Source organism: Uranotaenia lowii, chromosome 3 (genome assembly GCF_029784155.1).
Source record: "Uranotaenia lowii strain MFRU-FL chromosome 3, ASM2978415v1, whole genome shotgun sequence".
NCBI lineage: Eukaryota > Metazoa > Arthropoda > Insecta > Diptera > Culicidae > Uranotaenia > Uranotaenia lowii.
Genome location: NC_073693.1, coordinates 14,264,407 through 14,278,010, shown reverse-complemented (window position 1 = coordinate 14,278,010; position 13,604 = coordinate 14,264,407). Strand labels below are relative to the sequence as shown.

The following is a 13,604-nucleotide window of genomic DNA, read 5'->3' as shown; positions in this document are numbered from 1 at the left end:
AAGCCTAAACTATGACAAATATTTCATCCGAAGACTGCATTTCGATTCGACTTATGATAAAAAAGTTATTAAACTTCAAAAGTAGGGTATTTTTTTTCAGGGTGATATCCATCACTATTAATACTGCGTCAAAATGTTCGAAGCAGTGTCCCTCATTAACAGTGATGAGTGTCACCCTTAAAAAAGATAACTATTTTTTGAAGCTTAATAACTTTTATTTCTTAACTTAAATCGAAATGCAGTCTTCGGATGAAATATTTGTCATAGTTTAGGCTTTAAGAAAAACCGTTTTTAAAATAAACTAGCTGACCCGGTAAACTTCGTTTTACCATCTAATGTATAACTCGTAATCAATATTTAATTTCATCTACACGTACTAAAGTACATCGTACTCGCGAATCGATTCTTATGGAAATCGTAAGAAAATTGTATGGCATGTATCCCATTTAAAGTCGAATTTGTATTGGGACTACCTAGCATAAAAAGTGGAATTCTTGAAACAAATCATCTCTAACCCAAAAAATCCTCGTATACCAAATTTCACTTCATTCCGACCGACCATTCATACGTGATGTTATCACAAAGAAAACGCCTCCATTTTTATATATAAGATGTGAAGAGATAATTTTGTATGGGGACTCCCCTTTCATAAAAAGTGAGATTCTTGAAACTATTATACAAACTAGGATTGGTCGATCTTGGATCGATCTTTGCGAGATCGATCTTTTGAACTGAAATTTCCGATTTTTTGGATCGATTCTTTAGCCTTGGAAAAATCGATTAAATCGGTTTATTTTCGATTCGATCTTTCGATCTTTTGAAGTATTTTTTCTATATATTTCGGAAATTTCGAGATTCAGTTTCGTGCAAAATGTTGATTCCTGCACCATGACTGCTTTTCATAATTGGTACTTCCAAGCCGAAAAAAAATGTGATAGGCCACTTAATATGAAAAAAAAAATGAGACCGACACAATAGGTAGCGTTTTTTATTCCTATACCCTTAAGAAAACCAGAACTTCTATTAAAAGCTCGAGTAATCGAAAGCTCAAGGTTTAACTTCTTGACGAAACCTTCGGGCCTCATCAAGGTTTCCAAAATCACTGAATAATCTGTATTTAATCAAATTCATATATTCATATTTTCTCTTCTCTTTATAAAAACTATACAATAAAAATTTGGATACTTGAAGAATTGAACATGAGCCTTCCAGATGATAGCTGAGCACGTTACCTTTGTGTCATGACCTGGGACTGAATTCATGTTATTTTCTGTTTTTGATAGTCATTCAAATGATACTCATCCAAAGTCATGAAAAGTTAAACATTCTGTTGTTGAATTTGAAACCATATTTTTTACTGCTCATACATTTGATATTCAAATGTATGATCTTTACTATGATTTTTCACTATTCATTTCAGCATAAAGCAGCCCTCAGGCGATAATCTCTTTAACACCAATTTAATAGATCGATCTTGCAGAGATCGATCCTTTTGCTTCGATTTTTTAGGTGGATCGATCCTGAAACCATTCAGCTGAATCGATCTTGGGAATCGATCTTTTCCAGGAGATCGAACAATCCTAATACAAACCATCTCTGACCCAAAAAACCCTCGTATACCAAATTTCACTTCATTCCGACCGACCATTCATACGTGATGTTATCACAAAGAAAATGCCTCCATTTTTATATATATGAAAGATGTGAAGAGATAATTTTGTATGGAGACTCCCCTTTCATAAAAAGTGAGATTCTTGAAACTATTATACAAACCATCTCTAACCCAAAAAACCCTCGTATACCAAATTTCACTTCATTCCGACCGACCATTCATACGTGATGTTATCACAAAGAAAACGCCTCCATTTTTATATATAAGATCGGCCGAAGGGGACCAAAGTTATTCATGAAAAACTGGTGTTTCGTGTTCCTCCCGAACAAAGTGTCTCAAAATCCCATACAAACTTCAGGCTCGTTGAGCGACCCCTTTCCGTGATCCGATCTGGCTCAAAATTGCCATGAGACCTTGTACTAGGCCTAGGATCAATTTAAGCCTGCAGCGCATAACTTTTTCAAATGTCGGGTCATTTGGGGCACTCTTATGACCATTGACCAATGATCATACTGTCCAATGGCCTTATAAACTAATGACTCTACGAACCAATGACCTTACTAATCAATGATCTTGCTGGCCTATTACCTTACGACAAATGGTTTATCACCACGACCTTACACCAATGATTTAATGATTGACGGCCTTACGAACAATGGCCTCACAGAACAATGCTTTAATGCCCTATGACCTAACGTGTCGATCCCCCAGATCTAAACTCCATGCTAATAAGAGTTTGATGATTGAACTCCCACTTTCTTCGCCAACAGGTGCGCCCAAAGAGTCGTTCAGATATCCTCCGTGCCCGGGCGAGGCGACCAGTGACAACAACGGCAACTACGCCGACTACCGCTTCTCCAGAGCCTCCGGTCACTAGAGGGTTCGCGAGAACGAAGGACCTCCGTAGGGTGTCTCCGACCATCCGATCCAGACAAGAAGTATTCGAGCCGATCGGCTGAACCTGGCCTAGCTTTCGGGTCCCTTGAAACTTGCTTCAAATAACGTTGTTTTTCTCTTTTCAGCCAAGACAACAGAAAAAGGAACAACAGGACCAGGATTATGACACAACCACCACCCAACAGACGCCAAGGTTCCGCATCCGGGAAAGGACTCGGTTCAACCTGCAACCTCAGGAATCACAGTGGTCAACAAAGTTGACGCAGAATTCCTTCCAACCGGTGCAAAACGTCGAATCCCGACACAAGAATTACGAAGTCGAGAGCGAACAGTACAACAACGAAGAGCCGGAGATCGTGACGGCAAGTTCTCAGCAGCAAGAGGACGAGAGTGGCCTGCATCTGATCAACGTGTCCGCTAAGCTTGGTGGCTCCAGTAAAGTAGTGGCCAATGAGGTTACGCTACGCCAAGGTCCACCACAAGTTGAGGATCCAGAGCTGCAGAGGTTGTTGAACAATGAGAACATTGAGGATTTGTACCTTCGGTAGACAAAAATAGATAATTCTAATTCGTTTTTCTTACTGTTTTTTCAGCAATGTCCCATCATTTGCCGAGCTTTTGGATGACGTCATGAGTGGCTACATACACGAGCACATTGACCACGCAGAACAATCGGAAGAAAACACAAGTACGGCCGTTGATAACGAAGTCCTGTTGGATGCTGACAATCGGAAACCAGTTGCCGAGGCTCAACGCAACCCATTGCCAATTGGACAACGGAACAGTCATCTGTTCCGTAAACGAGGTCGATCTCACAACACAGCGGAAGCTTTCGAAACAGCTGAAACTCAGCACGTCAACAGCCAGCTTTTGAATGCGGCTGCCGAATTCGAAGCACTGAAGAATATCGATAAGGCAAACTTGCAAGGCAAGAACCTTCCCGAGGAACAGGAAGTGATCAAAGCTACTAGCATCCCGGTAGTTGAAGATGAAAAAGTACCAGAAGAACACACCGATAGTCCAACGAGTGAAGTCTCCGAGACGGAAGCCATCACGGTACCCGAAGTTACCACCGTAACTCCAGAAACGACACCGGCCCCATTAGAAATCACCTCGATACTTCCCGTCGAACGGGAAACAACCACTCCTTTCCCAACGTTAGAGGTGACGAATGAGGAAGACGATCCATCAACCGAACAGAACTACGACGAGGAAGAACCCGCCGAAGGCGATCAGCCTGAAGACCCAAACCAAGGTATTTTCGCTGACGTCAAAAAGCAAATTTCGGACCTCTTTGCAATGGCTGAAAATGATCCAATGGAGACGGAAGAAGTTCTAGATGAAGCCGATGATCATCGACCGCTCATGGCAGCCACCTATCAGATCACCACAGAACCACCAGTAGCCACCACAACAACAACGACTGAGGTCAACGAAGTGCCTACGGTAACGGAGTCCTTAGCCGACTCGGCTGCCGCTAGCTCTGCCAATTCTCCGATGCCCATTCCAACTTCAACGTCCAATGGTATCACCCACGATACGGAAATCTGTTACCGAGGGCGATGTGTCAAGACGGATCAGAAAAAGGCCAAGTTACCGAAATTTACCAACAAGTTCAACAAGCCAAACTAAACCGAAAAAAAACTAATGGGGACGCTAGCAAAAGTGAGACTCGAAAAAACACTTGGTGATAGCTTTGGTCAATTCCTCTCTCTCCCTTTCCTTCCTGAACGACCGCCCACTAAACTTCTTTAGTTAGGTTTTGTAAGATTAGTTGTTTTTATTTCCGAGAATCGTCGTACTGCTACCGAGAAACAAACAAACAAACCCATATCATCAAACATTGGTTTTCCCCACGAAAAGCGAAATGCGAATCTGTCGTGTAATTTTATTTTTCTGCCTCATTCTGTCTCTAGAACCATTTTTGTTTCTTTTTGTTTTAGATGGTAGTGTTCTTTTTTGTAAAGAGAAACGTTACGACTTATTTATTTGTAATATATAAGTGTAGGATGATAATGATAATACAAAAAACGAAATAAAATGTGTAAAAAAATTATCAGTATTGTAGAATTTTACTTTTGATGGATATCACAAAAATATCTGTCTATCTGCGCTCCTGCTAATATTGTCGCTAAGAGCATCTGTATTCGTGGTCTATTCTTGGGTCTAATTTATACAAGAATTGAACCAAAGAAATTAGATCCGATCCAATGAAAAAACTGGCAACTGCACTCGTGTTCCATTAACGGTCAAACGGTTTAGAACTGCGTCAAATTGGATCCAAATCTCATCAGTTTTGGATCAATCCTTATACCAGCTCTAAAAAAAGTTGAGTTGAAACTGGTATAATGGATCACCAGTGTGGTTGCTCGGGTCGGAATGTGGGTCTAAACCGGCTGTTTGGACCACGGATACAGGTGCTCTAAGTCCCAAAACCGAAGTTTTCGTCAACATCACCCGCTTAATAAATATTCTACTAGGGCTACTAGAATTCTAGTAGCAGTTCTAGTAGAATTCTAGTAGAATTTCTGCTGGCAGCCAAGTAGAATATGGCCCACCCGTTTCTACTTGGAATGAATTTCCCGATCCAGAATGACAGTTTGAATGAACGACGACCATGTGTGCATGTGTGAGTGAACGACTATCGCGTGTACATGTGTGAGTGAGAGCTAAACCTGTACTACTACCAATGGATTTAATGGATCCAACCAATTCAATGCTACTTAATTAAAAAAATATTTTTTGTCCAACATATTTATTTGTTCAACACTTTTTAAAAAGCACAAATTTGAAAAAAAAAACAAACACATAACTTTCTTTTTTAATTTCATCTTGTATCGGGAGCTTCAGTTGGGATTTTCCACCGCCGGCGAGTTGTTGATCAGCAAATCGGATATTAGCCACTCGTTGGCTCCACACAGGGACAGTTCCCGGAACAACTTACTTCGAATTACTTCCATTTGCCACAGAATAGAAACCGACATGGTGTTGCAGCTGGAGTAGGAGTTATCGTACAACGTCCTTTGCATCCAGGGGCTCTTGCCCGTCGACATTTTTGAAAGTGTCGATTTCCGGGAAACCACTTGGAAAACCGAGCTTGAAATTTTTATACTCCGATGCTTAATTCGATGCAGTAGTGCACTATTCTGAAAAAGGTTATTTTCATAAATAACAGATGAAATTAAATAATCGAAAAATTTTCAGCTTACCTGGTTTGGTCGTCATTCCTTGAAATTTCGGCTTAGAAGCAGCTAGGCACATAGAAGGCCTCAAAATAGATATTTAGGTGACCATCAAATCGAGTATCTGAAATATTTAATTTAAATTGATTCATCTTACATAAATCGTCATAAATCATCACTTACCTAGAAAAGTTTGCTCCTTGAGCTGATGTATGACATGCTTCTTCGCCATTTTGTAAAGTTGATGATTCGTTTTTTCTCAGCTCCAGTGTTGCCAGTCTAAAATGTGTTTACAGAATCAAAGATTTTTTTTTAAATAAAAGTTAAAAAAAAATTTTCCAAAAAAAATGGAGTAGAAAGAATTTTTGGAAATACATAATTTAAATTTTAAACTGAAAATTTCAATCAAAAATCAAAAATTTTATTTGAAAGCAAAGCGAAAATACCTCTATAGAGATATTTTCAGCCACAGTTATGCAAATAATATTAAAAATTGTGAAATTCACAAAAATATTAAAATTTTAGTTGTTGTTGATAAAGATAACATTATTTTGTTTCTTTCAAAAAGTTGATTTTTTTTCAAACACTACAGAATTGTTTATAGAAAGGTGATAATTTATATTATTATTTCCATAGTATTCCGATAATTTATACAAAGTTAAAACGCAAAAGTTAAGTCAATATCATAAGGAACTTAACGTTTTTAAAATCAAAAAAAATAAAATTTATCATAGAATCATTGAAATGCACTTTTTCAAATGAGTGCAATCATTACATTTTGATAATTATAAATTTCTTTGACCTTTTCTTCCTTACCTCCACAGTTTACTTCATATGAAGAGCCTAATATTCTGTAATTTAAGTGAATTGAAGATATTTCTAGTGATACAAATTTAAATCCGAGTTGAAACTTCGCAATTTTCAAAAAATGAAATATACTGGAGTCACTGCATCGACCATGCTTGTTTTTTAGCCTGGCAATATGGCCGACAGGCAGCCATCCTTAAATCACTCACACTTGTAGGAAAAAACATGAACAATCAGAAGGATGGTTCATTTTATACGCATAGCATACGCATGAACAAAATTATGTGCAGATGTATGTGTGACAGATTTCAATTCAAGAGATAAAAACTCACAAATACTAAGAATTCCGACTGTTGAACTGTCAGTTAACTGTCAAATATTCACGCTTAAGAAAAGTCAGGTAGAATAATAATTGACTGGGATAGTATTTTTCGAACGGTTTTGGCGAATTAACCATTGTTTAAGAGAAAATATTCCAAGATTTTTTTTTAACTAAACACGTTTGGAGTTGAATTTAAAAAGTTGAGAAGGTTGTAATCAAGCTACGACCCCAGAGTTAGTTTAGAATATCGATCATTCTCGCTTGTCGAATGTATTTTTTGTACGAAATTTGTACTCCATCCAAATTGGTCGATTGTGTCGTTGCATGTTACGTGAGATATGAAATGTGATACGTTGCGACAAGTGACATAAAGCGACCACGTGCCAAAATTTGAAAAAACGCCATGAAGGGTCCATGTGACATAATCTGACCATGTGGCATAATCCGTGCACCGTGTGACATAATTCACCGTGTGACATAATCTGACTGTGCAACATAATCCAACCATGTGACAAAAGCTGACAAGATGACATTATCTCCATGCGACATAATCTGACTTTGCGACATGCGACAATCCATGAAGTCCTTGTTTTTTTTTAAGTTTCGACCAGAAAATCAACGAAGAGCAGGCTTGATTTGTCTTTTAAACATTATGTTCTTTAATGGAGCTATTTTCGTGACGTGATAAACATTCGCGATCAGATCAGATCTATAATCCAAGTCACGAATATCGATGGCCAATAGAACCCGCAGCTCGAGGCACCAACAGTAATTCGAATTAGAGCATCAACTTAGAAGCGGCGGCGCTGGCTGTTATAATTTTTCAAAACAAGAAACATCAACACGCAGCGAAAAGATTTTTTATTTCAAAGGAAAGTGCAGCGAAAACAAAGGAAAATTTCCTTTGATTTTGGGATGAATAAAAATTTCTTTGTTTCAAATGCATTTTCGTTTGTTTCAAAGTATTTTTCTTTTGAAAAATCTTTGATTCAAAATATTGATACTTTGAAACAAAAAACCGTTTCTTTTGATTCAAAGTTGCTTTCTTTTGCCACAAGGTAATTTAATTTAGATTTAAAAGCATTTCTCGCGTGAGCTTTCATTACGTCGAATGAAACAAAATTTGAAAAATAGAGATATTCACTAAAAAAGCTTCATTATAACATTATCTACCTATGTGATTGATAAAACAATCAATTTAAACCCTTTTAATATATAAAATTTAAGACTTCCAAAATGACGAATGAAACAAAACCTTGATTGCCAATTTCAATGTTGCTTACGTCCCTTCTTCCAAACGGCGAATGTGCAGAGGAAAAAAACCTAGCACATTCGCTATGGATTCCATGAGCAAACAAGTGTATACAGGTAGAGGTTATCAGAATATCAACCTGGCAATGAATATTATTTCAGATTCTTCTTTTCAAGCGTTCTTAAATCGATACTCAAGCAGGCTTTCGAACGCTGTAAAATAATGCAGCAAGGAAAAGAAACCGAACAGCAGCAGTAGCAACAAACCTAACAACTAACTGCATCAGGCTGAGCGGCAGCAGCCTGCTGCTGTTAGTCACCCAATCACCCGATTCACACTTTTATTACGCATTCACTAATAAATTTACCGCTGCACTCGACAACTCAATAAGTTAACATTCACTATGCCGAGAAAATTGAAAATTTACCGGTAATTGCCTCAGAAACATTTGGGCGTAAGTGCAAGTTGAACAAATCAAAGGACGAATGAGACAAATTTCCCCTCCAGCTGGTCGGCAACAGAAAGCTGATCAGCAGCAGTGAGCTGGTTTGACCGATGGCGCACCCGATTCACACATTTCATTATGCATTTACTCACCAATTTACCGCTACACTATAGATATTTCACTTATTAAACAGCCACTACGCCGAGAAAATTGAAAATTTCCCATAGTATTTGCATCAGAAACATTTGGGCGTAAGTGCAAGTTGAACGAATCAAAGGACGAAAGAAAAGAGACGAATGAAACAAATTTCCCCTCCAAACGACGAATGTGTTCTGACGTATGAACGATTTATGTTTGAATATGTCGTATGTTCCTATATGATTAAAAAATAGCTCTAAAAATTGCAAAAAATTAAATTCATAATGTGGAATATCTGACACAATTAGTTTCCATGAATATTGCCTATTTTTTTAAGGGTTATCGGCGAAGGAATGAAAATAGGATTTGAAAAACACTCTTCAAATTTCAGAAGCGTTTTTCTCGGTTCGGTGTTTCTGTTTCATTCGACTTAATGAAAGCTCACGCGAGATTTATTCATTGAACCATTTTCTATTTATTCCAATTGGAAGCGTCATATTCTGTTGTTTTGAAATTCCTATCAGGAATTTCAAATAATAAGAAGAAAGGATTTCAAATTTAAAATTTATTTTTATTCACAAATAAATGAAACACTGGGTCACTGTTGTGACCGTGGGTAAATGGACAGAATCGGTGGAGATTTCGCGGATCGAAGTAAAAGAATCGGACTACTCTTAAACACGTTTTTATTCCGATAGCTTTACACAACAACTCAATTGGCGGTAAGCAAGATGCAATCTTGTACCGAGGTAGCATCAAGTATGATGTAGCAAGATACATTTAAGGTAAGGTATATCAACTCTCCCTCTCGTAAAAAAGAAGTTATACAATGCAAAAATTTATAAATTTAACTTTTGGGGAGGTTTGATTGTTCTTCCGGAACGCCGTAACGGGATACTTTCACGTCGAACCACCGGTGTTCCACCGGCAGGGCTGCACGTCTTGGAAGTGTCGTCAACAACGACCTCGGTCGCTGGTTCTGGTATACTTCCAATATCCGCTGGATCAGGAATCTTCGGTCGATTGTCGACAGAAGTGCCGACATCAGGAGCAGGATTCGATGGAATAGTTGTCACGGGATTTGGTAATGCTCGTTGATAGCTTGTACTCGGTTGGTTGGTGTTCAACGGCAGATGTTCACCTACGCCGCAGATGTGATCAACATGTCTCTCCCATATTCTTCCATCGTCGAGTCGGACAGTGTACCGTAATTTTCCCAACTTAGAAACAACTCTTCCGAACTGCCACTTATTGTTCGACAGGAAATCTCGTACACGGACTCGGTCGCCATCTGCAAACTGTCGCACGACCAAATTCGGGCGATCTTCTTCGGAAGCTTTCGGTAGCATCAAATCGAGGCGAGAACGGATTTGACGACCGAACATCATCATCGACGGGGACTGACCAGTAGAGGGATGTAACATTTTTCGGTACGTCAGCAGGATATTCGCAAGTTCCAAGTTGATCTTCGACCTCGGACACTTGAGGGCCTTCAGTTTTTGCTTGAAGGTCTGTACATAGCGTTCTGCTTGCCCGTTGGTAGCAGGATGGTACGGGGCTCCCATCTTGTGCACGATGCCATTTCGTTTCAAAAACAGCTGGAAGGATTCGGCCGTAAATTGTACACCATGGTCGCTAACGAAGACCGAAGGGATTCCGAAAGTACTAAAGATCTCACGGCACATGTTTTCGGTACTCTCGGCAGTAATGGATCGACAAACTCTTATTTCGGGCCACTTGGTGTAGGAGTCCACCAGTATGAAGAAGTAAGTATCCATGAATGGACCGGCAAAGTCCGCATGAACCCGTTGGAAAGGTTCGGTGGCCGGCTCCCAGCAGTGCGGTTTGGCCTTCCAGGGATCTGGTCTGACAGATTGACATTCGGCGCAATTCGAGATCAATTCTTCGATTTGGCGGTCCATACCACTCCACCAACAATAACCTCTTGCCAGCGATTTCGTTCTAGTAACTCCGAAGTGTGTAGAGTGGAGTTCTTGTAACACTCGCTGTCGGAGAACATCCGGTATGTACACTCGAATGCCTCGGAGCAAGCAACCTTTTTGCAGCGAGAATTCTGTTTGGTCAACCCCGAATCTGTCTTTGGCATCAACAATTTTCCCGTATTTTAACCCTTGGATAAGTGTACTCACCGACTTATCATCAGCAGTTGCCTGGGAAAGTTCCGACGTGGTCAGTGGAAGAGTTTCGATCTGGTTCAGCTCAACGACATCGGACTCCTCGATATCGCTTTCAGGATCCGACCGCTTCACTGGCATTCTGGACAGCGCGTCCGCATTGGCATGGTCCACTGACTTGCGGAATCGTAGCTCGTACTTGAACGATTGTAGAAAGGTGGCATAGTGTTGCATTCTCAGCGCGGACATCACGGGAAGACCTTTGTTCTCGTTGAAGATCTTCGAAACAGCTTGATTGTCCGTCAGCAGAGTGAAGTTTCTACCGTAGATGTATTGGAAAAATTTCTTCACACCGAACACTATGGCGTAAGCTTCCTTGTCCACCTGCATGTAAGCCTGTTGAGTGCGATTCAACGTCTGCGATGCGAATTGTATCGGGCGTTCGCTGCCATCGGGGTAAATGTGGCTGAGTACCGCCCCGACGCCGTAAGGAGAAGCATCGGTTGCCAGCAGCAAAGGCAGATCCGGCGAGTAGTGTACGAGGCAGTTGTCTGCCTGCATTCTCTCCTTGACGATTCGGAAGGACTTTTCGCACTCCTTGGTCCATTTGAAGTCAACTTCCTTTTTCAGCAGATTGTTGAGCGGGTACAGCACTGTGCTCAAATTTTCGAAGAAACGCCCGTAGTAATTAATTAGGCCGACGAAGGATCGAACCTCATCCTTGTTCTTTGGCCGCGGCATATTTTGGATTGCTTCGACTTTTTGGGGAATTTTGTGAATACCTTCTCGATCGATGAGATACCCACAGTACTGGATGCAATCGGTGAAAAATTCGCACTTTTTTCGATTAACCCGAATGTTATGGTAGGCTAATCGTCGTAGAACTTCCTCAAGACGACTCAGGTGTATCGCATCGGTAGAACCTGTTACTTTAATGTCGTCGAGAAAAACGCTTACTCCTTCGATGCCTTGCAAGATCGTTTCGATTTGGCGCTGCCAGATTGCCGGAGCTGATGATATGCCGTACATCAGTCGATTCGGACGATAAAGTCCGCGGTGCGTGTTCAGAGTTAGAATTTCTCTGTCTTCGGGTGCAACCTCCATCTGCAGGTACGCCTGGACAAGATCAATTTTGGAAAATTTTGATCCTCCGGCGAGCGACGCAAACAGCTCATCTATCGTTGGCAGCGGGTGCTGGTCCACTTTTAATTGAGGATTCACTGTTTGTTTATAATCACCACAAACACGTACGCGATTCTCCGATTTCTTCACAGGTACTATCGGAGTCGCCCAATTACTGTGTTCCACTTTGCTAAGAACACCTTCAGCCACAAGTCTGTTCAGTTCAGCGTCCACTGTCTTTTGCATATTGAAAGGAATTTTGCGCGCTCTGAGAAACACTGGATGCGCGTTGGGCTGAAGGTGTAGTTTAGCTTGCACTGTTGATATTTTCCCGATGGAGTCCTCGAACACTGTCGCATATTTTCGGAATATTTGTTCCAATTGCGACGCACTATCACTAACACTGACACTCTTCACTGTATCCGGAACTCGCAGCATCGTATTCCAATCGATTGCCAACACACGCAGCCATTCCCTACCCAGCAGTGGGTGTTTGTTGGAATCAACTACGTACAACGGCAAAATCGATTTCACTCCCATGTATTGCACTTCCACATCCAAGACCCCCCGTACATGGATGTCACTGTCGCAGTAGCTAACCAAGCTCAAACGACTTCTTCGCAAACGCACATCAGCAAACAAATTATCGTAGCACTTCGTATTAATTATGCTGACGGGACTACCCGTATCGATTTCAAATCGAACGCACACATCGTTAACGAGAAGAGACAACCACATCTTCGTAACACCAGCGCACACATTCAACGAGCAAATTTCGCCGACAAATTGCGCATCACTTTTTTCTTCAAGATGGCTTCTTTCTCCGATGTAATTTGCCTTCACTTTGCCCGACTTGAACCCAGATTTCCCCGCACTTGGGCTTTTCCCTGCTGCTTTAGACATACACACATCCACTAAATGCCCTTTTTTCCCACAAAACGAACACTTTGCAGAGTGGAATTTGCACTCTTTTGCTAGGTGATTTTCATCCCCGCAACGGAAGCAAAACTTTTTCTTCGGCAATTTGCCAGCACTTTTCCCTGTGTTGCACTTTTTTGTAGGGTTATGGAACGCGTGCACATCGTGTTTCGGAACAGTTCCAGTAATTACTGCTCCGCTCTTCTGGGAAAGCTCCATGCTAACTGCGATGTCCCGTGCCTCTTGCAAGGTGAGGCGTCTTCTTTCCATGAGGCGCTCACGGATGTCATCGCGTTTAACACCGAAAACGAGTTGATTTCGTAAGGCTCTCTCTAGATAACCTCCAAAATCGCAGGTGACGGCAATCCGTCGCAATGCCACCAGAAATTCATCGATGGTTTCTTCCGGGGAAGCAGCATTTTTGTCGCCCTGGTGACGACTGTTGAACCGGAAATTCTCACTAATTTCCGACGGTTCCGGGCTGAAGTACTCTTGCAGGGTTGCAACGATTGCTGCATACGTTTGAGTACGAGGATTTTCCGGTGCCAATCGATCGGACAAAACCTCATATGCGTCCGAACCCATAAGGTGCAGAATCAGGTTCCGGCGCATTTCGTTATCCGCCACTCCGTAAATCGCAAACGCGGTTTCCAATCTTTCCACCCATCGGGGCCAACGCGTCTTCCGTCGGTCGTACGGGTCGATGTGGAAATTTGGAGGCAAAACCGCTGGGGCACGTTGTCCCGCACTGGCACTATTCTGTCCGGAATTCAT

General features: G+C 41.1%; 2 protein-coding genes and 1 long non-coding RNA gene across 9 annotated transcripts in view; 1 reads left to right on the top strand and 2 right to left on the bottom strand.

The window, feature by feature from the left end:
- Positions 1-4,565, top strand: part of LOC129757165 (mucin-2) — an 81,773-nt gene extending 77,208 nt beyond the window's left edge. For all 7 annotated transcript variants that reach the window (XM_055754293.1, XM_055754294.1, XM_055754295.1 and 4 more), the window contains 3 exons: positions 2,383-2,550; positions 2,635-3,014; positions 3,103-4,565. In XM_055754293.1, the coding sequence (XP_055610268.1) occupies positions 2,383-2,550; positions 2,635-3,014; positions 3,103-4,141 (1,587 nt within the window). In that variant the 3' untranslated portion in view covers positions 4,142-4,565. The remainder of the gene's footprint in view (positions 1-2,382; positions 2,551-2,634; positions 3,015-3,102) is intronic.
- An 851-nt stretch (positions 4,566-5,416) lies between these two features.
- LOC129751957 (uncharacterized) lies at positions 5,417-5,933 on the bottom strand. Its single transcript, XR_008738835.1, has 3 exons — positions 5,875-5,933; positions 5,719-5,815; positions 5,417-5,655 (listed from the first exon to the last, which is right to left on the bottom strand). It is a non-coding gene; the product is annotated as an uncharacterized LOC129751957 (long non-coding RNA).
- Positions 5,934-9,494: 3,561 nt separating this feature from the next.
- On the bottom strand, positions 9,495-13,604 carry LOC129751987 (uncharacterized protein K02A2.6-like). Its single transcript, XM_055747780.1, has one exon. It carries the CDS (start codon positions 13,602-13,604, stop codon positions 9,495-9,497), a length of 4,110 nt encoding a protein of 1,369 aa, XP_055603755.1.

Bases quoted from the DNA above. Each gene is read 5' to 3' on its own strand.
- LOC129751987 (XM_055747780.1), bottom strand. From the start codon at position 13,604: ATGAATTCCGGACAGAATAGTGCCAGTGCGGGACAACGTGCCCCAGCG.